General features: G+C 40.1%; 1 protein-coding gene across 2 annotated transcripts; it reads left to right on the top strand.

Moving 5' to 3' along the window:
• The first annotated feature begins 347 nt into the window (after positions 1-347).
• Positions 348-23,017, top strand: PANK3 (pantothenate kinase 3). 2 transcript variants are annotated; one of them, XM_023936256.2, is made up of 7 exons: positions 348-492; positions 9,254-9,606; positions 10,419-10,672; positions 10,780-10,956; positions 12,902-13,025; positions 15,243-15,368; positions 16,682-23,017. In XM_023936256.2, the coding sequence occupies exons 1-7, from the start codon at positions 465-467 to the stop codon at positions 16,730-16,732; spliced, it is 1,113 nt and encodes a 370-aa protein (XP_023792024.1). In that variant the 5' UTR covers positions 348-464; the 3' UTR covers positions 16,733-23,017. The 2 variants fall into 2 exon arrangements, with proteins under 2 accessions (XP_023792024.1, XP_086707452.1); XM_086851326.1 differs by lacking the exon at positions 348-492 and adding an exon at positions 537-629.
• Positions 23,018-25,287: the final 2,270 nt, after the last annotated feature.

Raw genomic sequence — 25,287 nt, 5'->3', positions numbered from 1 at the left:
GCCCCGGCCCCTTTGTGTGCGCGGCCGCGGCTCCGGCGCCGCCGCCATCTTGTGCCGGCCGGGCCCGTGTCCGCCGGGGCTCCGCGGGGCAGCGCCGGCCGCGCTCCCGCACGGAGGGGCCGAGCGGAGCCTCCCCCGCGCTCCCCCGCCCGGGGCCCGTCCCGCGGCTGCCGCTCCGCACCGTCCGCTCGGCGCCTCGCAAGCGGAGCGCGGCCGCCCCGCCCCGTCTCCCCGCCCCAGCCCGAGCGCCGATGCCGCCGCTGGAGCGGCCCCTGCCCGGGCCGCGGGCGTAGCGGCGGGCGCGGCCAGCGCCGCTCCCCGGGAGGCGGGCGCCCGGCGGGCGAGGAGCATCAGGAGAGCGAGGCCCGGCCCCGCGGAGCCGCCGCCGCCGCTGCCCGCCCCATCAGGCGAGCGGCAGGAGACCCGCCCCGGCCGGCAGCGAGCCGGGCCGCCGCCGCAGCGCCATGAAGATCAAGGATGCCAAGAAGCCGTGTAAGGCCGGGCCGGGGGAGGCGGCGCGGGGGGCGCGGGGCTGCGCGGCGGGCGGTGCCCATCCATGGATCCGGGAGATGCCCGCAGAGACGCGTCTCGCTCCTGTGCGTCCCTCTAAGGGAGGTGTCGGGGTTCAGGTGATCCTCAGTGCTGGCGTCGGACGGACTAGAATAGAAAGTGATATGATCAGTTTCTTGGGGATGGGTGCTGTGTTTGATGAAGATGGCACTTAACCACTGTGCTGAGCATCTGCGCAGGTGGCTGCACTTGCTACAGTTTTGGTTTTTAAAGGCTAATTAACTTCTAATACTTTTTAGAATATTTACTAATACTTGGATATAACTCTTGTTAAAATACCTGAATGCTCCCCTTTGATAACCACAGCTCTAATAATATTTCTTGCTATATGTTTTTCTGAAGTGCCGTGTTTGTTTTGGAGGGTGCAAACATGGTTCAGACTCAGGTGAATATAAACAAAATGTCTTAAGATTGCAGCTCCTTCTTGGGAAGAGACATTTGGACTGGGTATAGTTAATGAACGTGCAGTTGTTGTGCTCTCAATGTAACAGATGCACAGCTGTGCAAGGCAACACACCTGTCAAGCTCATACAGGTGTGCCTTAGCTGGAAGGGATGCAGGTATTGCTCCACTTCGTTTAGCATCTTTTTATACGTCATCATACTTAAAGACTTAGTTTCAGGGTGAGTTACTGTATAGGAAAGATGGCTAGTCCCAAATTTCTAGGCCTCATGTTGTTTATATGGCATGGCTGGCTAATGAACAGCTCACAACTAAGACAGGATATTGGAAGTCGATGTTTTAAATTTATTTTTGGGTGGCCCAAAAAGAAGAAAATCACCAAATGCATATTTAACACAGGAAGTATTAGCCTGGCTCTAGACATAGCTGTAAAGGCTTTGAAAGTACATTGTTTCCTGTGGTCTGTTGGGGAAACCCTAAATATACATCTTGTAGCACACAACCATCACCTCTTGTTAGTTCCAGTGTGTGGAAATTGCTGAATTGCCTGTAATGATGTTTATGAAGAGTAGAGTTCAGGCAGCATTCTTTTCCCTGGTATAATATTAAGGAATCTCATCAAGACAGCAGTAGCTGGCTGTAAAATGTCATAGTAGTTTGATAATTGAAATGGGGAGACTATGGCTGCTCCTGCTGTAGAAACCTGTGAATTTCAGGACTGTCTCTGCTGGACCTCAAAGCCTTTTTTCCTGTAGTGGTGGATTTAAGCCTCATGGTTAAGTAAATAACAGTGCATATGTTATCAAGAAGTTTTAACTGCTCAAATATGCTGCAGTTGTAGTTACTCTTTTCCAATTCTTGAATCTGAACTTTGATGTTGGTTTCATGATAGGAATTAGAAACAGTTGGAACTGCATAAGTAGGAGGGGAAGGATACAGTGTCACACTAGGTTGTTTATTTCTTCTTGACTCTTGAACACACTTTGGAGCTGGTAGCTTTTTAAAAGATAATAGCACAGAGTTTCTTAGGCAGTGAACTTTAGACTCAATCTGCAGATTTCTGCTCATGGTTAATCACGCTGAGAGAGCAGCTGAATGTTTGAAGAGGACCAGATCCACAGAGGCCCTGAAGATGGAAATTGATATTCAGGATGTCTGGTACCCAAATAATGCTGTCAGTTTGGCTTAAATGCTCACATAGACCTGAAAGCTAAGTTTGGCTCCCAATACCACTTTTAGACTGTTTACAAATCATTTGGCTGAGACACTTGTAGACACTTCTCAAGACAATTGCTGAGTGTACATTAGACCAAGTGAGTACCTAATCATCTGTGATGGAGCCAAATGTGGTTCTGGGGAAAAATGTGTAATTGTTACTTAAGAACCTGCAAAGTAGAATTGAGCAGATTACTTTCATCTGTGATGTTTAGCATCAGGAAGGAAGGCCTGATAGCAGTGGCTGGCATGAGAGTGGTGAGGGTAAAATGGGGACACCAAACCAGTTCACGAGTTCCTGATGTGGGTACAGTGCCTAGACATGCTTGTGTGGTCCCACCCTCCAGATCTTCACCTGACTAGTGCTGTCACTAATCTGATGGAGTAAAAACTGTGAGAAACACAGCAGAATTTATGGAACGTGGCTTCTGAGATTGGCTGTCTTGAAAGAGGCTGGTAAAGGGCCAGTTAAATCTCATCTGCTGGTGATGAGAGGAATCAAGCATTTCTTATAGGACGATAACAAATTCAAATCAGGAAAACCTTGTACTAAGTCAGTGTAGCAGTGGAAGGGTGAGAGGTTGTGGAGTCTCCATTCTTGGAAGATTCTTGCAAAACCTCTGAGGCCTCAAAGTGTTGACTGGACAAAGCTGTAGCTGACCTCATCTAGTGCTGGCAGTTTTCCTGCGGTGTAACTGAGAGGTCAGAGCAGATGACATCCAGAGGGACCTTCCGAGCAGCAGTTGCATGATAGCTCTTCTGAGGAAATGCCCATGGGGAAGAGTGGCTGGCAATTTTTAAGGAAATTTCCAAAGGTTGTTTGTGGGTTGAGATGATGAATGCGAGAGCAGCAAGTGTTGCAGAGCTGCTGCTGTGTGGGATCTGCCCAAAGGGAAGAGAGCAGGAACTGTTCCGAGAGAGCTGTGCATGTTGGCGGGGGAAGGCGAGAGCGCTGTGCCAGTGTGCTGCGCTCTCCAGGGGAGCTGGAGCCCTTCCTCTTGGCTCTGGAACATAACCCAGTGCTGAAGGAAAGGCAGACTTGGAGCATTTGATACGCTCTGTATCTTACTTGTTGCACCTTGTTCCTTTTGATTGTTTATTTGAGGATAAATGCCCACTTTTCCCTTGAGGTGAATTGAGACACGCTAATATATGAATGTACATAGCAGAGATTTGCAAAATCCTTTATCATGTAAAGCAAAGATGAAAATTTTAAGTTTATTTTCTCCAGTGTGGTTCTGTGCATGCATGTAATCATTGTGGACACATGGAGGATTAGTGTAGTAAAATTGATGAAAAATCCATTTGGATTGATGGAGAATCCCATATAAATAGATGTTAGTTTTTTGGGGGTTTTTTTTTTCCCATGGAATTTGCTGCATAGTTTTTTGTATCCTAGCATTTTCTTATTAGTCCTTAAAAGCTAATTATTAGCCCATAGCAGATGTTACAGCCTCTCACTTGATTGCAGTTGAAAAATGTATTTCTAATAATGGATTAATACTGCCAGGAGCAGTGTATACTAAAAGTGTTCTACACAGTGCAACTTTAAGTGTTAAATTATTCCTCTGCATTCTGTATCTCACCGTAATAACACCTATCCCCAATGACACCGCTGCTGAAATGTCAACAGAATTACCAGAATGAGCAAGGAGGGAGAAGCTGAAAGCAGTGATATTTTGTCTTGTATTAAGCTTTATGTGGTACCCACTTGTAGAAGTGATAAAGGCCATGTCGAGCAGTTACAGTAATTGCCCATTACCACCTGTCCTCCCACTGTGAACGGGGCTGTTCTGGAGCGTGATTAGAGGTGGCTGAGTGGGAGTTTGCAGAGCGTGATGGAGTTTTCCCACAAGGAAAATGGGAGGATGTGCCAGGGTGTGTCAGATACATTTAATTTGCATGTTAATTCTGTCCAGCCCAAATGTATTTTGAGCTGGACTTGGGATATTTGAACCAAAAAACCTGTTACACAACTTGTTAAGGAAAGTCTCCGGGATCTCAAGGACTAAGGACACTTAAGTGCAGTTTTGCTCTATAGAGGCTCATAGGCCATGTAGATTGGTGTTCTTGGGCACAGCAAAGGCATTTTGCTGCCCAGCCCTCAGGTTAATCGCATTTAATTTAGCAGTTCAGCAAGCTTTGGTCTCTCAACTTGTCCCATTGCTCACATTAGCTGCCTTAGCCTCACAGCTGCTTTAGCTGTTAAAATTTGCCATCAGGTTTTACTTTGCTGCATGCTGATGTTTTAGGAAAATGCTATATAAGAATGGATGTACATGCACAGAAGAAAATACATTTGGAGAAATTGCAAGATGCATTTAGCTTGTTTATAAACACCAACTGTGTAATAGTTCAGTGTAACTTTTAAATAGTTGTTTGCCTTGCCAGTATTCAGATAAGAATGGGATCAAGGTTAGTTTTGTTATCAAAGGCTACACACTGAGCTGAATTAGATACGTTTTGGGCATCAGAAGTGATGATACTGCATACTTTCATAAAGAACTGTTGCAGTGTTGGCAGAAGTAAGTTTAAGTTTCTGTGGATATCGTGATCATTTTCCTTTCTTGTATTTTGAGGCTGTATAGCATCATGAACTTTGGCACCCTTTGGCAGTTGTTCCCCAAGCCGTGTTTGTACTTGGAGTGCAACAGTCTTATTTCTTAATAATGCATAAGCTTTCTTACAGAGATGACACAAAATGTGGTAGGCTGTTCTTTGCTGTCACTGACAGCTGTGAATTTATTTTCTTCCCCATGGTGCCAAGCTCCCAGCTTGAATTAGGAGTTAGCTACTCTTCTTTGAAGGTTGGTTCTTGTTAATTTATACAGGACTGACCCAGAGTGTTACTTTATCTTAAAGGGAAAATTAAGTATTTCAAAGGTGTTTGTGTTTCAAATATGTCATTACATTCATAGGAAAGAGGTTGACAGGAGTCTGCTTCTCAGTTTTTAAAAGCAAAATACAAATAGAACATTAAACTGAGGAATCTTAGGCTTGACTGAATAAGCAGGGGGGGTTAGTTAAATCTTTGAGTGTGTACTTTCTGCATCTTTGGAACTAGAATGGGTGTGCAAAATCAGAATACAAATCCCTGGTCTGGGTGGAAAGCTTTAAAGAACCCATAGAAAAGGAAAAAAACACTTCAACCTTTGTCCTTGCATTGGCACAAACAAGACACGCTCTGTAATTATTTCATTTGGCATATAAAGACTTGTATGATAAGATATAAGTAATCTTAAGACTGCTGTGACTGTGTACAGCACAAACTTGAGAAGTGCAGACACAAGAGAATGAGGTTTCCCTGTGTATCTCTAAAGATTATTAAGGTTTAAATAACAAGCAACAGCCACACCAGCATGGATTTTCTTACTCAGCAGAACTGCTCCATCATTACATGACCACAGCACTCTTCCCTTGTGGGAAGTGCTTTTCTAATTGCAGGAAGCAGTTCTAGGGAATCCTTTTAAAGATGATTTTTTTAAAAATTCTGAGCCCCTCAGAGCTGTCTTCACAGCATGTTCTGAGCAATCTGCTGCTTTATTGCAAGGGTTTGGGGTTGCTGTGTCTAGGTAGGGACCACAGTGATTCCTGGCAGAGCTAGGGAGTGAAAGAAAGTCTGGATTTGTAATTAAGAAGGTTGTATACTATGGTATTCCACTTGGTGTCCTAAAGATAGTTAAATTTGGTGTGAAGTATCTCATTAAACACCATATGGGTTTTGACTTCCCAGTTAGTGTCCTACGTCATGTATCTCTCTCTTCTTGGATAGTAAAGATCTGTATTTTGTGTATTTTTAATTAGAGCCTGGCCTGACTTCCTAAAAGCAGAATGTGTATTTTTGAAAGAGTTTTATGTAGTTTATGCGAAGCAGTTGGGCTTGTTAAATATAAAGCTGGATTCTTACTTTTCATTTTGTCAAATTGCTGCTGACTACTGCAGAGAGGAGTTGAACTTTGAAAAGTTGGGCCCTTAGTTTGTTCTGTGAATAGCAGTTAAATTCTCAGCAAGGAGTATTTCTGAGCTGTGCATCACTTTTTGTGGAATATTCCTGGGAAAAACAATCAAGAGGAAGAGCTGAAAAAATCTTTTAATTATCTAATCCCCACAGAGCTGTGGAACGAAAGTCCACTTTTAGTGCAGGGGAATTGACTCTCCTTACAGATTGAAGCTGTGGAATGATGGTTACAGTTGTGCAAGTCTTCAAACATAGTATCTGCAGATCTGTAAGCTTGAAAAAAAGGTTGTGTAATTGGCATAGGCCTCATCCAGACATATTTCTGTAACTGTGGCTGCTGAAAGGATCAAACTGATGTCTGGGGTTATTTTTTCAGGTTTGGTTTTGTTTTTTTTTTAAGATTTTTGCTGCTGACATTCTGCTCCTAAATCTCTTCAGAGAAACATGACCCACAAATACAAGTAAAAAATACTTTTTATAGTCATTTGTGTATCCCTGCATCCAGATATGATGGATCCTGAGTCAAGATCTACCCTAGGCAAACCACCAGCAGTAAGAGGAAGGTTCACAAGGTTTCCATGTTGTGCCCATGTAGAGTTACATTCAAATTCAGTAGAATCAGTGTATTTCTGTTATTTAAAGAGAGCTCAGGTGTGGATAAATCTTGTATCTTCCCAGCTGATTGTGCCCTTGCCATTTGTGTGTATGTTGATCCCCTTCTGTGTTTGGAAAAGAAAATGGCTTTCATTTTCCTGGCTGCACCTCTAATAAAATCCATATAAATCAATCCAGAGTGGCTTGCATGCACAAGAATCCTTGTGTAACACCTCTTTGCTGGTTTAAGGACTGAGTTAACAGTACGTGGGCCCAGTTGCTTGTCAGAACTCCTCCACCTTGCAAATGAAACTTGAGCAATGTACTTGCCAGCCAAATCTGGACAAATTTTCAATAGAAAAATGTAAAACTTCCTGGGGTTTGTCACAGAGGTGAAAACTGGCCTATTTCTTCAGTTTCAAAATCCGTCAATGGCTGTTAAGATCACTCAGTTAACCCAGAAAACTGATCTTGTACAGCATGATCCCATTTTTCAGCATAAAACGTGTTCTCATTTAAATTACAGAATAAACGTGCAGTTCAGCTGTTCTTGTTTTTTACTTGGTGTACAAGATCCATAAACCTTAAGACTTACAGAGGCGTGACTAATGCCGTATTTGCAAAAGCTTTTTGGATCATTTAACATGGGATGAAGTGGATCTTCTGACAAACAGGCATGACTTGCACCAAATCATCCTTAAACTCATCACATGAACTTTCAGCTGTTCCCCTCTCTTTCCTGTTTTGGAGGACAAGATCCCAGTTATCACTAGGCTGCTGAACAGGAAGAGTCCAGGTAGTGTCCTGGGTAAATCCTGCATGGGTTGGATTGACTCCTACAGACATGTTTTGGTCTGCTGGCTGAATCAGCTGCCCTTCCTCAGTTTTCTTCTTGTGACACCATTCATGGCAAGTGGTTGAAATTTGGTGAGATCACTTCCAATCCTCAGCTAGTTGTGGTCAAACACTAAGATGACAGATTTGCTTATGTCCAGAGTCTCAGGGTGAAGAAGGTTGGCATGCAGTCACAAACTCAGTTCCTGTTTATCTTTATGCTTAGCCCTCAGCTTTATGGAAAAGATACCAGGTTTATAGAACTTCTTCATTTCCACTTCAAATTAGATTTTGCTCACAGAATTTAACTTTGTATTTAAAATTAGTTTTTCAAGGTAAGATAACCAATTAAATTTTTTTGTTAATATCTGACAATATTCTCTTGACGCCCATTCTGGAAGTTGAGGCATCATCAAAATTTCTTCTTAACTTTAGCACTCAATAAATGAACTGACACACAGCCAGCCTTGCCTAAATATATTAAAATATTTTGGTAGGTCATTCTTCTCAAGGATAGATCCCACTGGTAATGTAAATACAATTTAATTGCATCTTGCTCATGATAAGCATATTAACATCTTTTTGGTTTTGTTCCTGACTTTCATGCTTCTGTAAGATATAAATCACATCTAAAAAATAAATTGGAATGCTAAAAAATAGAAAAAAAAAAAAAGGAGGCAAAACCAAGCAAGTTATAGTGTCAATTAGGAAATAGAATATGAGCTTCCCAGCTGGATATCCAGGATCTTTTTTAAACTTAAAAAGTGAGTTTTAATTACTGTTTCTGGGAAATGACAGTGGGAAAGCTCTCAGTTGAGGATGTTTGCTGTAGTGTTTCTGAGTATCTGTTTCTCTGCACTTAGGAATATTTATTGATACAGGCATATTCAAATTTTGGTCCTGCATGTCATAGACAAAATCCCTTTTAGGAACTTCAGTCATCCTGCATAAGTGACAAAGGCAAAGCACTTGTGGTTAAGTATTGTTATTTTGTACAACAGAAATTCCCTCTTCCTAGCCAAAATACCAAAAAAAAGAAAATAAACCAAAAAATGGAAGCTAAATTCAGTAATATTAATTTTCTCCTTCGCTTGCACTTTTTAATAGGACATTTTGCTATCCTTTTAACTTCAAGAGATAGAAATTGGACATCTTAACTGCATCAATTTTTAAAGTGCATGCAAATAAATTAAAGCTTTCCTCTCAACAACCACATTATGTGAGGGACTGTCAGAGGAGGAGTACCTGGCCTGCCCCTGTTGTCAGCTGTAATGTGTAACCTGCTTTCTTCTATTGTGCATTGCAGTCTTTGTGCTGAACTACGTCAGAGCTGTTATTTTAGAAGTGAAGGTTATTTTAATCCTTTGTTCTCAATTTAAAAAAAGTGGTCGAATTTTGTTTATAAGGTTCTCTGAAAGATAGGTTATAGTTTGGGGAGTTTTTAGTTTGGCTTTCTGAGCACCTTATAGCATTTAAATGTGTAGAGTTGCTCATTTTTCCATTTTTACCTGAGGCCAGAGACATATTTAAGGTCATGTAATTGAAATGAGTTCTTTTTTCCTGTGAGGTTTGTTGTTAATGTCTGTCTTGTTGAAAAGTACAGCACAGGTTCAGTCTTAAGCTCCAGGTATGGCTTTTGTTCTTCAACAAACCTAATGGCTCATTCTTGTATCTTCCCAGCTTTCCCATGGTTTGGCATGGACATTGGGGGAACGTTGGTCAAACTTGCCTATTTTGAACCTATTGACATCACTGCAGAGGAGGAGCAGGAGGAAGTGGAAAGCCTGAAGAGCATCCGCAAATACCTGACTTCCAACGTAGCCTACGGATCCACTGGCATTCGGGATGTCCACCTGGAGCTGAAAGACTTAACGATTTTTGCTCGAAGAGGAAACTTGCACTTTATTCGGTTCCCAACTCATGATTTGCCTACCTTTATCCAAATGGGAAGAAATAAAAACTTCTCAACACTACACACGGTGCTCTGTGCCACCGGTGGTGGCGCGTACAAGTTTGAGGAAGACTTTCGCACAGTAGGTAGCCTGGCTTGCTTCTGCCTGAAGCTGATGCTAAAAGCATTGCTGCTGATGGGTTAAAATAATCTGTATTTTGGAAAACTGTGGGAAGCTCTAATATTTTTCATTATGAATTAAGTATGGTGGGAAGTTACATCCTTCCTGGAATCCACAGCACCTGTTAAGTATTGTTCTGCTTTATCAGAGAACAGCAGCTTGAATATCATGTGCAGAACTATAGGAGAGCTCTAGTGAGCCTTAAGCCCTGCAGGATTTCTGACCTGTGGTTTTTCTGTGATCCTTGGGGTGTTAATGAAGTTGCAGGGATAGCACAATGCCATTGAGCTTTTTTATATGCTGATACCTTACAAGTTACTGTTTTGACTTGTAAGATGGGGGAGGAACCCCACAAACCTTGAACAGATTTGCAGATGTGAGTTCCACAAGATGACACTCAGTGGGGCCTCTAGGGTATTTGATAAACTTTTTATTGATTTAAATTGATGAAAAATGTTGTTAATTTTTCAATGGAGTAATGTCTTACTATCTCAAAAGTTATCTTTGAGTTTACCCAAGCAGATACTTATACTACATCTTTCTTCTTGATTCAGGTCTGAGATCTGGATTTACACTCAGATTAACTTGCTAGTTTATGTATTCAGAATTTAGCTCTAAATTCTTTGTTGGCTTTATAGTGGCATTGAAATTCCTCAGTTAGTCACATGAGATAGCTTCTTAAAGTTGGGCACTACAAATACAGTCATAAATTTGTAGCACATTTGTGCAATGTTGAACATGTTGCCACCATCTTTTTTTCTTTCTTAACACAGATTGGAAACCTTCAGCTGCACAAACTGGATGAGCTTGACTGCCTTGTCAAAGGCTTATTGTACATAGACTCTGTCAGCTTCAATGGCCAGGCAGAGTGCTATTATTTTGAAAATGCCTCAGATCCCGAGAGATGCCAAAAGATGCCTTTTAACCTGGATGATCCATACCCATTGCTGGTTGTTAACATTGGTTCAGGAGTCAGTATTTTATCAGTCCATTCCAAAGACAACTATAAAAGAGTAACTGGAACAAGGTAATTTAAAAACCTACATTGGGGTTGTTACTTTATGGGGCAATGACATAAGGACCTTTTGTGTGAGGAAATGCTGTTTAAAAGCTATTGGTTTTCTGTGTCCTTAGCCTAGGTGGAGGGACCTTCCTTGGGTTATGCAGTTTGCTGACAGGCTGTGAAAGTTTTGAAGAAGCTCTGGAAATGGCATCCAAAGGAGACAGCACACATGCTGACAAGCTGGTTCGGGATATTTATGGAGGAGACTATGAAAGATTTGGTTTACCAGGATGGGCTGTAGCATCCAGGTAAGCAGGAATCTCTTTGTGGGTTCTTTTGTTGGTTTGGGAAGATTCAAAAACAAGATTTAAATATGCAGAGACAGCTGCTTTTTTGCAAGGTTTTATTGTAGTCAAGTTCCATTTTTATTGTTAAAGTATGTATCCTCAGCTTTCCTGGAGGTTTAAAGCCACGTGCAAGTGCAGGTGCCTGCTAGGTCGATATTGAAGAAACCTTCTGAGGTTATTTCATGCACAGCTTTGTGTGAGTTAGAGGTAACACGAGGTGATTGCAGGAACAAAGTGCAGAGGTGGTGTGGTGTAACCCAGCAGGCAGCTAAACAGCACACAGCCACTCAGGCACTCCCTCCAGTGAGATGGGGGAGAGAACTGGGAGGGAAAAAGTAGAATTGGTGGGTTGAAGTAAAGAGTGTTTAAAAGGACAGAAATGGAATTGGAACAGAATGGTCCCCTCCCCATCCTCATGCACCCCCATTGTGCTCATGGGTGGGGTGGGGTGAGGAGCAGAAAAGGCCTTGACTGTGTGCAGGCCCTGATGAGCAATAACAAAAACATCCCTGTGTTATCAGCAATCTCCAGCACAAATCTGAAACACAGCTCTGTAGTAACTACAATGAAGAGAATTAGCTATGCCAGCTAAAACCAGCACACACCTACTAGGAAGAAAATTAACTTTGTCTCAGTCAAAACCAGTAGAAGAGAGGGAAAAAAGTACCAATTTCTTTTTTATTTCTTAGCATCTTTTGGTAGAGACATTGTCTAGAGAGAAGGTGAGTGGGAGATGGCTTTTGTGTTGCTCTTACAATGGAGAAATTCCTAATTTTTTTTGGAAACATGGTTTCAAAGTTTCCAGACACCTGATGTAATGGTTTAACTACTTTTCTCACTGGTGAGGGCTGTTGAACACAGTTTGCACCATGAGGATGTCATTGTCAATGACAGAGGACTTCTGTCACAGCTGCACATATTATTTCCATTGGGGAATATTATTGATGATATTACAGCTTCACTACCTGTACAGAAGATAAGAAAAATCAACTCTGCAAGCGAAACTAATATGTACATAAGAGTGTTCATTAAATTTTTGCTGTTATTCCATAGTGAGTCATAATTCATGGCAACTTAATTGTTCTCCCTCTCCAGCCACCTGAGTCCAAGCCTCTTGAGAGCCCATGTGCTGAGAGGTTTTAATATGTGTGAACTTTAAACTTTAGCCAATACTTTTTAACTTGCTTTATGTTGGTGCTTTCTCTTCTCATTTGCTTTTTAAGATCCTTAAGAGCTATAATGGTTTTTTGAGTCTTACAATAATCAGGATTCATGCTCTCCAAACTGACTTAGATCTGGCACAGAATCCTTGGTGCTAAAATATCACAGGTAGCTATGGATTCTTGTCTTTTCTTTTGTGCTGTGCATAGTAAGGGAAGTGCCCTTCTGATCCAGAAGGGCATTTATGCAACCTAAATTGCATTTTGGCAGCTGTTTCATTTTGTTTCAGAGGGTTGTGTTCCATCATAAAACCATTCAGTTCATCTCTGGTTTTCTTCTACTTTGCAAATAGAGGAATGGATAGGTATTTGTGAGGAAACAAGCATGAGAAGTGGAGGATTTACCAATCCAGCAGTGACTTAATTTACAGTGACTAGGTTTGCAGTGTAGTCTTCTGTGAATATTACGACTGTTTTACTGTAGGTGGTTCTTCATGGAAGTCAACAATCTGAACAAAAATGTTTTGCTGGGGGGCTATTATTGTAACACAATTGACTGTTTCCTGTGAAGGAATAAATACAGATGTAGTGTCAAATTGCTGTATTTAATGCAGACTTAAAAAGCAAGTTCCTCAAAGAGGAAACATGAGACATATGTTCCATTACAGCATAAAAAAATCCGTTCTGAAATTATTTCAAATGCACATGAATCATTTTGTAGCTCATGACCATTTCTTCTGTTCTAGTTTTGGGAATATGATCTACAAAGAGAAGAGGGAGTCTGTCAGTAAAGAAGATCTTGCAAGAGCCATATTGGTCACCATCACCAATAACATTGGCTCTATTGCCCGGATGTGTGCAGTAAATGAGGTAAAAACTTCTGACAAGGAAATGGTCTATTTACAGCTCTCTTTGCCTCACATGAAATGACTGCTAAAATGGTGTATAATTTTAAACCTTTTAATACATTCTGAAATTAAATGAGGATGTAGTAGCTTTGAGTTGGGCCTGCAGTCACCCTGTTTAAGCAGGGGGACTTCCAAGTCCTTCATCATAACATCCTGTGCTTACCTGCAGGCTTTGGGCTCCATTCTTTAACAGAGCTCCTCATCAGGTACCCTCCCCATTGGCAAAGATATTCTTGTGCCACTTCTCCAGAGACATTCAAAATATTCTGAAGCAATTCCTTGTACTTTAACCATAGAAGAGTTAGGGCTGCCAAGGACCCCTGGAGATCATGCAGTCCAACTCTCCTGCCAAGGCAGGGTCACCTGGGGAATGCATCCAGCCCTGAAACATGGGCTCAGAAACAAACTGTGGACTCTGTGCTTGGAGGATTCAAAATACATGACTTGAGCAACTGCAGCATTTAAGTTGCTGAAAGGCCTGCTTTGAGCAGTGCATAATGATGGCCTCCAGCAGTTTCTCCAAGCTGAAATTATTCTCTTATCAAAGCCTTGTTTCTAGTTAAACATCATTTTAATTTTTTTCTAGCTCTTGAGACTTAAAAATTGCTTTGACACCTCTCATCTTACTGGTTGATACAGAGATTTCCTGACATTGTTTCTCAAAGTTTAAAAAAGAATCAGTATGTGTTCAGTATTAGTGTGGACAGCCAAGAAGCTGTGGAAGAATACTGAATTTAGGCATAGAAGATGTAGTGTCTGAGCAGCAGGGATTTCTTCCTTCATTATCAACAAACTTGGGATAAAATAAAGTTTAGTAAAAGCTTTCTTGGAGAAGACTATGGGTAACTGAATTTAGAGCTCTGTTTAAAATCTTTGGATGTGATTGTCTCAGAAGTACCAACAGCCCTGTTAGCTGCAGTAACTCTCCTTTTGCTTAGGAGCCAGATTAATTATATTTTCTGGTTTGAATATTGCAACTCCTCCCTCAGTTTCATTATCTTTCCTTCATGTCTGTCTTGGACAAGAAGGATAATTTTGTGACTGTTAAGTTATTTTTGGCTTTTTGCTTTATGGCAAAGCTTAATAACAAAAGGCTTAAAATGAAGGTGAAGTTGAAAGTACATTCTACGTGTCTTAGGCAAATGTGTGCAATTTGTTTTTAAGGGTGGGAGTAAATGAGGACAAATCAGAACTTGTAAACTGCATAAACCAGCTTTATTCCAAGGGGGTTTTGGTCTAATTCCAGCTATATCACAGAACTACAAACTATAAGAAATAGCTAATAGGGATATACAAGCTATATCCTTGAACTGATGTATAAAGATTAAATAAATGTAATTATTTTGACTTCCTGCAGTAGAGGAGAATTATGTTTTTGTGCCTTAACTATGTGTCTACTCTGTCTTCACTGGGAACTAATCAAGATGGTTAAAAAACAGTTGCATATTAGAGATTTGACTACAGGTTGAATTGTCATATTAGTTATTGCAGTAACTTGTATATGACCATTAAGCACCGTGCTAAGGATTAACACAGTTACATTTTCCTTGGTTCTTCCTCTTGTTTCGTTAAACCAGTGTTTAACATTTTCAGTTAACGCTGGATTTACTTCAGTTAATGGGGAATATTAAATGATGTTCACTATTTTGCATTTTACTTGATTAAAATTCACAGCTCACTTACAGTATTCAGCTCTTAGTCTGATGTCAGGCTTAGGTATACTGAGGTCTGGAGATGAAAGGAACATCTGTCATGTCTTACTGCCTTCGGCTTCTTTACAGTGCTGCCTTGTTGCATATGGATCAAGCAGCATTGTACAGGGCTATGAAGGCATTGAGTCTTCTCTGCTGAACAGAAGTATCTTTCATTTCATTTCACTTTTAGTTGAGCTCTTTCTTTGGTGTAATTGCTGAAAACGCTCACTTGATTTGAAACACAAATGCTACTTGTCTGTAAATTAAGTCCTTTAATTCTTGAGGGTTGCACTGTTTTTCCTTTTCCCCTAGTATGCTGTGTTTTAAAATTTGAAACCATGTTTTAATTGTGGGTTTGTTTGTTTTTTGTGGTTTTCTCCCTTTCTTGAAACAGTCCTCCTTTTCATAGTTTAATTTTTCAAAGCTGTGTTAAACAGTGAAAAGAAATAATCCTTTGCTGTTTTTCTTTTTTTATTGTTTTTTAGAAAATAAACAGAGTTGTGTTTGTTGGCAACTTTTTGCGTGTGAATACTTTGTCAATGAAGCTTCTTGCATATGCACTGGATTACTGGTCAAAAGGCCAGCTGAAGGCCTTGTTCCTAGAACATGAGGTATGCTGTGGCTCATTTATCTGTGTGTATTGTTTCACCATGAATCAGAAATGCCTCTCTTGAGTAGCTCTCATGTGTGATATCCTGAGGCACCAAGTGCTCAGTAAATATTAGAAATAAGAGGAGGTTTGTCTTGCTGAATTGGTTTTCTGGGTACAGTTTTCTGTCAGGGAAGTACTTCAGTCACTTTGGGGTATCTCAGTTCATGCTGATCTTTGTAGAGGGACAAGAAAATGTTAAACTCTGTGCTAAGGGTCACCAGTCTTCCTTGGGTTTGTGTGGCAACAACAGTAAGTATTGTGTTTCAAAGAGTGCAGAAATGTAAAGCTTGGCCCTTTGAAACACTTGCATTGTTCTCAGCTGAGCTTGAGCAGTGTCTTTAAAGTCGAGACTGCTTTAACAAGGCCTGTTTTCATTCCACCACAGACCCTTCAGAGCTGTTGTTATGAATTTATGCTTCGAGAATAACCTGTTTTTGGGGAGCTTCTGCCATCTAGATAGGTGTGCAGTGCTGAGAGCTTTGACCTGTTTTGCTTAAAATACAGGCAATCAGTATTAATTTCAGGTACAACAGTTGCTTCTGGGCTGTGGCTTGGGAATTTTTGTCCTCAGTTTCTTGGTCTGAAAATATTACAGCATTCCATCTGTTCCCTTCAGTTGATTCTCACAACTCTTTTCCATTATTGCTTATCCCAAGACTGACAGTCTGTTCTGATGTTCACAGTAACAGTGGCATGGTTCCTTGTTAGTTCTACCCTCTTCAGATTTTTCTTGGGTAAATTTTAAACTCTCATATTTGTTCAAGTGTATATTCCAAACACTTGAATACTTCTTAGTTATAGAGAGGGGGAAGATTGCACTCCACAGGCAAAAAATAATTCAACAGGAGAATGGGGTTCTTTGCATGCAGGTAGGTAGACAGTCCAAAAGTGTGATGTGTGGATAGTTCAAGCAATTTTCACTTGTACTTTAGGAATAATATTGCTATGGGTATTGAAGATTTTGTAGCAAGCAGAAGATGCAGCTTCTCTAGGAAGAAGAAACCAAACCTGATTTTCTGCTTTAGGAGTCACTGATAGCTGTCTTAAGTCCTGCAGTGGTGAGGCTTGGCAGGAAACCTCCTAAAGTCAAGCTAGATAAGAAAGATAAAATGTTTCACAGAGCCTTAAATAATTACTGTGAAATAATATATTTTAAAAGTGTATAGTGTTCTTTCTGTAGCATTGAGCCATTAGATGATTGTTGTCACTAAAATATGATTACTGCAGAATTTAATACCCTAATTAAACTTTATTTTTTATTTTTTTTTACAGGGATACTTTGGAGCTGTTGGTGCTCTGCTCGGGCTGCCAAATTTCAGTTGAGATACCAGATGTCACTACACTGAACTATTTTCCAGCTGAACGACACTTGTTTGTGTTGATGGGAATTAAATCTGGGGAGGGGAGAAGAAAATAGCTGATTTTCTGTAACTCTTTTTAAGAAGTGATTAAGCTACTGAGTATTGCTGTTGTGAGGAACGGGGTTTCACTCTGCTGGGCATTGGCAAGTGAACTGTTTGTGGCTATCATTTGTGTTCTTTGGTACGTGTAGCCAGTAGTGAATTTCTAATATGCAATACATCCCCTGAAAACAACTTTCCAGGAATTCCAGAAGAAGGAATGCCAAACCCTTAAGTGCTCAGGATGCAAATATTGCAGGTTTATTCCCAAGGCTTTAGGCCCATCTGTTTTATATATAACTGATGACTGAAAAATTATTTTCATTAGTTACACTGTTATTATGAGCACAAGTTTTATTTGTACTTATAGAAAACAAAAGACAGCAAGGTACTATTGACAAGATGAGGAAACTATAGACAGTTGCTTCCCACAGTAAACATAGTAATTATTTTATGTGTGATGGAAATAATATTAATGCTTTAATTTCCAGTGGGAAGAATAGAAACACAAAGAATCAGCCAAAACAGCAGATTAAGCAGTTGATACCTTGAAGGTTTCATGAAGATACCTTAATTTATTGGAAGATTCAGCTGGTATTTCGGGAAGATTCCGCTGTCTTTGTTTGGAGTTGGAATAGAGTTCAGTGATTAATGAAGGCGGGTTTTGGGGGGAAGATTTTTTTTTAAATTTTTATTTTTTGGGGACATGCCTTCTGGATTACTTTCTTCTTTTCCCCTCCTGATTTCTGCCATCATGAATCATCATTTATAAAGGTACCATAAAGCTTGAGAGAATTGAAGAAATCCTTATAAAATAGATTAATTATGGGACCTCATAATTCTGATGCTTTGGCTTATTTCTGTAGAGGTTTGGAATAATTTTTGCCCCATCCTACTGATTTGAAGTTGTGATTTCTCCCTAATTTTGGAAAAGTTGATCAGAATTCAAGTAGATGTTGAAGTTGGAAGGTTACTTTTGGATTTGGAAGTTGAGGACAGCATCAGAGTTTGTATTGCAGCAGCAAATGGACCAGTATTTAATGCACTTACAATATGGAACCATTCATCAAATTGTGGCCTTGGGATAAAATCTATACTCTGGAACTGGTTTTTGGGGTTTTCTCTAGACTTTTAAAATTTACAGTTGTGATTATTATAATAACTTCAGTCCTCAAGCCAGGGCATGAGATCTTAAACTTACAGGACTATTACACAGTCAGTAGCTATATGACTTTTTATGGACTAAAGAGCTACCCAATTTTGTGATATTTTCATGTTAAATTTAATTCCTGTAAGTGCATGAGGAGCAACCAGACTCAAACACGTTCATATCTTGGGATTTAAGGTTTTTACAACTGATTGCTCAAGTATTCCACAGCAATAGCTGTGTTGTATTTACAGATACATCCCCCTTGTGTTAGAAACCCTTGTGCTATTTTCAGTCTTCTTCTCAAAATTCAAAGCCCCAAACTAACATCATAGGTTTTTGCTTTTAAAATTTGCTGTGGGTCCTTTAAGAGTACAGTACCTTAGAGTAGGCAACTCATTTAAGTGCAATGCTAATCACAAATGCAGTTCCATTTATTGTTGCTTTTCCTGGTACTTGTACTACATTTCCATTGTGCTTTCTTTGATATTTCACTATAGACATATAAACAACTAAAAATTACACTCACAGTTCAGCTGATCTAATGCTAAATCAGGGCACTTCAGAAAATAAGTGGATACGGTTTTTAGAGAATGTCTTTATAAATGCTGTAAACTGTTCCTTTTGATTTAGGATTGACTATCAAAAGTAACCTTCATTTGGTTATAAAACTGTGTAAAAACTTAATTTTCTGAATGTTCTGGCAGCCTGCTGAAAATTTTGCAAGCTAACTGCGTATTTTACTTGCAAAGGGTGCTTTAGGAGACATACTACAGCTCCATTAGAAACAGTTCCTTTAGACCATGTTTGTTTCTACTTCACTTTCTTTGTGATACTGAGAGTCCTCTTGAAGCAGTAGTTAGAAGCTACTACTTGTATATTTAACCAAAAGCACATATAGAAGATGATTACCTAATATCCATAGTTAATTAAACCAATTGAAGTTGATGTGACCTAACATACATTTTTAAAGTAAACTGTACAGAGTTACAAAAGAAGCAAATGGAGTAATTCTTGAATAGCTGTACTGTATAGAAACTACTGTGAGAATCAAAAAGTATGCCCTACCTCTGTTTTATTTCCCTTGAGCTTCTAAAAAAATTGGCTTCCTGTTGCTAATTTTATCAGCACAATTGTTACTTCATTACAAGAGCAACCACGGCAGTTGTCAAGCCCTACTGTAAAGCCCAGGGGTCCTGTATTTAAGTCACATCTTTGGGTTTCATCTCATTTTCTGTCAGCTTAGAACTTGTTATTAGAGCCTCCAGAGACTGACTCTATCACCAGGAGAAATGATAGGCATCAGAAATAGTTGCAAGATAAGCCTTAATATCTTTTCTTCTAAATTCTCTTGTAAACACGTTGAAAAGGCTTGTTTCTTTTATATGAATCACTGAAGTAAGTTGCTTTTTCCTGATACAGTCTGTTTTTACTTTTACCCTTGCCATTTCTTTTCCTCAGAGCTAATTGGTTGAAGCAGCTTTAGGGTGAATTGATTCAGTGTGATGTACTACAGTAGAGAAAATTTGGGGTTTTCTCAGGACTACTGTTGTCTTCTCAAGTGGAACCACTTTGTAGAGGAAAGTTCTGTGATAGTTCTTGAAAGTAAAATATAAGACCCATTTTGAATGTGTAATCATTTGCAGCTCAGTCAGCCATGTGAGTGCCTTTTAATTTTTTCCTATAATGCTAATTTTATGGTACTGGGACTTTATCCATGAGGTTTCCAAACCAATGTTACTTACCAGAGGAATGGCAGGTAATTTTATTGGCCATGGACATGATCCCTTTAATCCAGTGTAGCAAGAGATACCAGGAAAACATCAACAGGTTTCCAGTTTCCTATCCCTGTAGCCCTTAATCTTGGGCTAATGGTTTTGTGTTTCTTGGTCTTATCCCTCCAGCTTGGTCCTTTCAAGTATTATGCACAATTTTATTGTATCAATATCTCCCTAAAAATCATGCAGGTTTATAGTGAGATAATTACTGTTTATTTCTGGGCAGAAAAGTTCAATCTTAGGTGAAGTTATTCCAAGCTATTAAACATAACCACTTTGACCTTTCTAAGTCTACTTGGGTAATTGCAGTTTGAATGAAAGGGGAACTCCTGCAATACATCTTGAATATTTAACAGCTGGAATTAAAACAACCTCAGTGTTCCTTACTGAACCGAGCAGAGGTTTAAATACAAACAATTTCTCGTTCTTTTTAGTAAAGTCTCGATATTTTTAGGAGTTCAGAGAGAAGCTGCAGTTATACACCCTTTGTCTTAGTTTGCTCAGGATTTCCAAAGTGTGTTCAGGTGTCTGCCCTGCCTTTTGAAGATGTTTCCCTCTCTCAGGCACCTTTGTGATTCTAACCAACAGGTGCTCATAATTGAGAGTTAGAGGGTGGAAAGGAAGAGACACCAATCACATTGTCCCACTTAGCCGCAGCTGGATATTCAAAAGCTCTGGCTTCTCCTGCTGCCTCATCTGCTCCTTCAGTGGTACTGTGACATTCCTGCTTGCACTTGAGTTGGTACTATAGATGCAAGGTGCCTTTAAGGGCTGGAATACTCTTTGTGTCTACCCAATACAGGTTTTCAGGAAACACCTGTCAGATCAGTTGAAAAAACTTCTCTTTTCTAAGTATTTCAAAATAACAGTGGGGTTTTAACATTTGGAACTAATTAAAGGGTCTTTTATCTAGAGTAGATCTCTGCTAGATAAAGACTAGATGGTGTCTTTCACATGCAGTCAATAATTTTCATTAATGAATAAATTTGCAGTCAGCCTGTTTTTAAATATCACTTTCACTGTTGACATTCTGGGTAGCACTGTAATCCTGAGGAAGCAGTGAGTTCAGAGCAGAGGTGAAGGCCAGTGTGGTTCTGTTGAGCTAGTTCTGGTCAGTTCTAGTTATAACAAGACTAATTCTTTCCCTTGTCACTTGTCCTTCTTTTCTTATCTACATCTCTTTATGTAGGCTTAAAAAACACATGTAACAGAGCTTTTCTGAGGTTAAAATGTGGACAGCCATCTGTGGGGCAGTTTGGAAGTGTTTGAGCAAGGCCTGCAGGTCCCAGTGCAGAGCTGGGGACACACTTGGCACAGTTTCCGTTTGGGTGTGGTAATTTTTTCATTTCCCATTAATGCACAGTCAGAGGGGGTGGGCTTCACAAGCAGTGTGGAGAAAATGGGAGAATTTAGTCTTCAGACATGACCATGGGAGATTAAAAAATGCTTTTTCACACTCTAGAAGAATAATTCCTGCTTAAAGTTCTTTAAAGTTTTACTGATATATTCCAAAGTACATCACCAGTATTTTGTCAACTGTGGTAAAATTAGTAATTCTCTAAGTTAACAAAAGTCTCCAAATAAACCTGTTTTATTGGTTTCATTTATTTCACACATGGAAAGCATATAAAGTATTCTTTAAAACACACTTTTGGAAACATCTCAGATGATGCTGTAATATGTCTGTAATTATTAATGTGCTAATGGAATTAGGTTTGAGCACTCTCAGTGTGCATAACTGAGTATCAAATCCTGCTCACTCTGTAGTTAGTTGAGTAGCTCATTCTTTTAAACTAATGAGCAAGATTTGGCCTCAAGGTCTTCTGCCTGGGGAACACAGTAATGCTACTTTGCATATTCCTGCTGGTGCTAAATCATTGTTGAAAATAAAGATTCTAAATAGAAATTGTAAATAAAATATTTATGGCCTGGTCCTTTTGACAGACTTAAATTTTATCATTTGCCAATACTTTTTGGCCTTATTTTGAGTTTCCCTTTTGGGTTTGGTTTTTTGACTCTGTGGACTGTGTTTGTTAATGTGGCAAGTCATTGGCAGGTGTGGTTTCCTGTGCTGCTTTATGTAAGGCCCGTGGCACATTAGGAGACAGATGAATTTTCATAGCTGTACTCCATGTTATCCTTCATCTTGTTTTGTTACTGTAGCTGTTTGCAGAACTTGTGTCAAGTAGAACACAATTGGCATTTGTTCTCTGCTAAAACTTCCAAGAAAGTCAGGCACTACTGAAAGTGTTTAGGAAAGCTGTTGAAAAGTCAGAAATACCCATTTAAAGTAATTTTAAAATCTGAATGTGCTAATTAGTGTCACGTATAAAATGAACTGGAATATAGTGTGCTGGTTGCTAATCTTTGCTATAAATTGCTGGCATTTTGCAATTCACATTTCTGGCATCAGTTTAAGAAATTGTAAATACAAGCTTTGGGAGGAGGTATATTAGTTTCAGATTGTGCATTATGAAAGACTAGTGAAATAGTATTTTGAGACATATTAAAATTCAACACCTAGAACATAAAAATCAATGTGTTTGTGTTAGGGTATAGAGGGCTTTAGATAACCTGCACTTTTACATTCTTGAGTTTTGGCATTTTAACAAACAAACATTTAATTTTCCATTCACTGTCTTGTCATATGCAGGCCTTGTAATCACCAGATGCTGTCTTCAAGTACTTGTTTTGGTTAGCAAAGCAGAGAGGCAGATTTGTAACTTGTAAACCCTGGTAGGATGGAAGTTCTCTGAAGAGTCATTTGGTTAAGTTGCCTTATTCTATTACATTGCACTCATGGTATGTCTCTGCTTTCTTGTTTACTGTTCAGACACTGAAGATGTGATGTAAAAATATGTGCTACAAATTTTTCATTATAAATTACTCATGAATACCTTTGTGTCACCTGTTAAACAGCTCTTGTAAATGATGCCTTTATGCCATCTGTAATACAGCTCTTGTAAATTGTTTAAATTATTTTTCTTTTTATAGATTCTCATTATTGAATGTACAGATTAGATCCCTTTAATATGTCACTGAGTAATTTGATTTGGGCCCAAATATGGACAATGCTGTAATTCATCCCATCAAAACTGTAAATAATTCTTAACTGCTTGTTTGCATGAGTGAAGTTTGGATTTCATTTGCTTTGTCATAAACCAGCTCCTCTGTCATGGGCCTTCTTTTTACAGTTTATTTTCCTGGTTTTATTGCCATTTGTTCTGTACGAATGTTGAAACAGTACTTTGTCTTTTCCTAATAAATAATTTGAGATTGTTCATTGTTGGCCTGCATTTGTGGGTTTTGTGGGAGGGATTTCTGGGCGTGTTCCTTTCCTTTGGCATCGTAAATTTCTGCATCATTTGACACTGGGGGTTGTTGCAGAATATCTTTAACCCAGGCAATGACACTACTCTGGTTTCATGCTCTTTGTCTAATAAGCTGATAATTCACAGCTCTTGGATTCAGGTCCTGTTTTCAGAAACACTGGATGTGCTAAACAGCACTGGTTTGCAGTGTTGAAGAATGAAGTGTGCTCTGGAAGCATTGTAAGCTTTCCCCTTCCAAATCCACTTGGGAGCACCTGCTGCTCCCTGCACAGGGATGGGGAGCTCAGTGGCATGTTTTACTGAGTAAAATACTTCATGTGCAAAGTGCTGATGATATATATAAACCAACTCATCTCTTGGAACTGCCCTTTATTTATGTTTTGAAATGCCAAATTTTGTCATCCTGAAGTTGTCCTAACTGGATCCTTCTGGGCAGGAATTTGAGAGGGAGTGTGTGCCACAGCAGTGTCCTGGCAGGGCAGCTTGTGACCAGCTGTGTCAGAGATGGTCCTTCAGAGTTCTCTGCAAATATTTTATCCATCCAAACCACAAAGCTTTGCATTTTAAACTGCCAGAAATGAAAATTCACTTCTGTATTGTGTCTTCAGTGAGCTCTGTACCACAGCAATGTTCAGGAGTAGTGAGCTGCTGAGGAACAAATTCTTTACAAGTTCAGGGAGTTCTGATTTGTTCAGTATGTTTTTTTTAATGCAGAAATACCTCGTGGAGGGAATTGTACAAGCCTTTTGCTGAAATGGTTTGCATTTCAGTTGGGGTCCTTAACTGCTTCTGGTGCAGCCCATGTGCAAGCTGAGGGGACAGGATAAACTAAGTTTTGTTTGCTTCTATTTTAGCTGGTGATCTGATTTATTATTTTTTTAAGAAGTTTGTATGAAACAAGTGACTTCCTCTTACTGTAAGACTGTTCAAGCCAGCTATATTTGAATTTTTGTTGGACTCAAGAAATGCAAGTCTCTAATTTAATAATCCTTGTAACTTCTCTATTTTTAGAAATACAGATTAAAAATTAAGTTTGCCCTTAAATCCTGGAGTGGAACCCCCTGCTCTTAAAGGCCTGTCTATCTACAGGGGTTCAAGTAATTATATCCATTTTCTGCCATTTTGGGATACAGTACAGAAGTGTCAGGAAGTACCAGGGTTCTGCTGTGCTGTTCCCAGAGTGGAGGGAGCAGGCAAATGTCAACAAAAATCTACAGATTTCTGTATGTTTGTCAGCTTGGAGAGTCTCGTGCAATGCACCGTAACTGGTGCATGTTCTCCTCACTTTTCTGGAGGGGCTGTGTTAAATAGATCAAAGGTTGAATCTTTCTTAATCCAGATGTGTCCAGGTGTGTAAATTACTGAGCTGCCTCTAATGAAATCTGTTCATGCACTTTTTATATCCCAGGCTCTGATCTGGTTCCTGGAGAGTTACTGATACCATTTGGTAGCAGAAAATAAACCTTCCCATGGAAAATGCCCTTGTAGGTGCAGAAGGGTTTAGAGCAGTAATTTGAAAAAAAGGCATCGCTTTTTGGGTCCCTGTTGAAGAGCTGCTCACAGGGTGTGAGCAATGCTGAGCTGCTGCTTTGGGCTCTCCCCTGGACACCTCTCTCCCTGCTTTCCACCCAGCTGCTGTTTCTCCTTTGTCCCCTGGTTAAGCAGGGACTTCAGGGAAGGATTTACCCTTCATGAGAGGGACACTGCTGAGCTGCTGGTGTGCACAAACACCTGGGAGCACAGCACAGAAGGATAAGGGGGGAACACAGACCAACACGGAAGCCCCCACATGCTTTGTCAGTTGATACCAGGGGAAGTGCAAGTGTGCAGCACCTGATAAACTGATCTCTTGTCTGGCCATTTCTGGGGTATTTAATGGCAGCCAGTTTTTAAGACATTCACCATCCTCTGGAAACCCGTGCTTTCCACCCCTGCCTTTCCCAAGGCCATTGTCCCAGAGCTGTTGGTGGGGTGACCCACAGGCAGGGCCAGAGGTGCAGTTTTAGGCTAAGGCAGCATCAGGAAAGGTGAGGAATTCCAAGAGCCTGAGATATTTTACTTATAGAAGGGATCAACTGATCCTTTGCAGCCTCTGTAGCCATCGTTTGCATGAAGTGTTGCTGGCAGCTGGGGGCTCTCTCTCAACTTTTCTCAATTAATCCATTTACCTCTGGGTAAACACCCCAGCTGTTTCTGGTATTTTTGGGGTGTTTGTCAGCTC

Source organism: Cyanistes caeruleus, chromosome 15 (assembly GCF_971803275.1).
Source record: "Cyanistes caeruleus chromosome 15, bCyaCae1.hap1.1, whole genome shotgun sequence".
NCBI classification, from domain to species: Eukaryota; Metazoa; Chordata; class Aves; order Passeriformes; family Paridae; genus Cyanistes; species Cyanistes caeruleus.
This window is presented reverse-complemented; position numbering and strand designations above follow the sequence as displayed.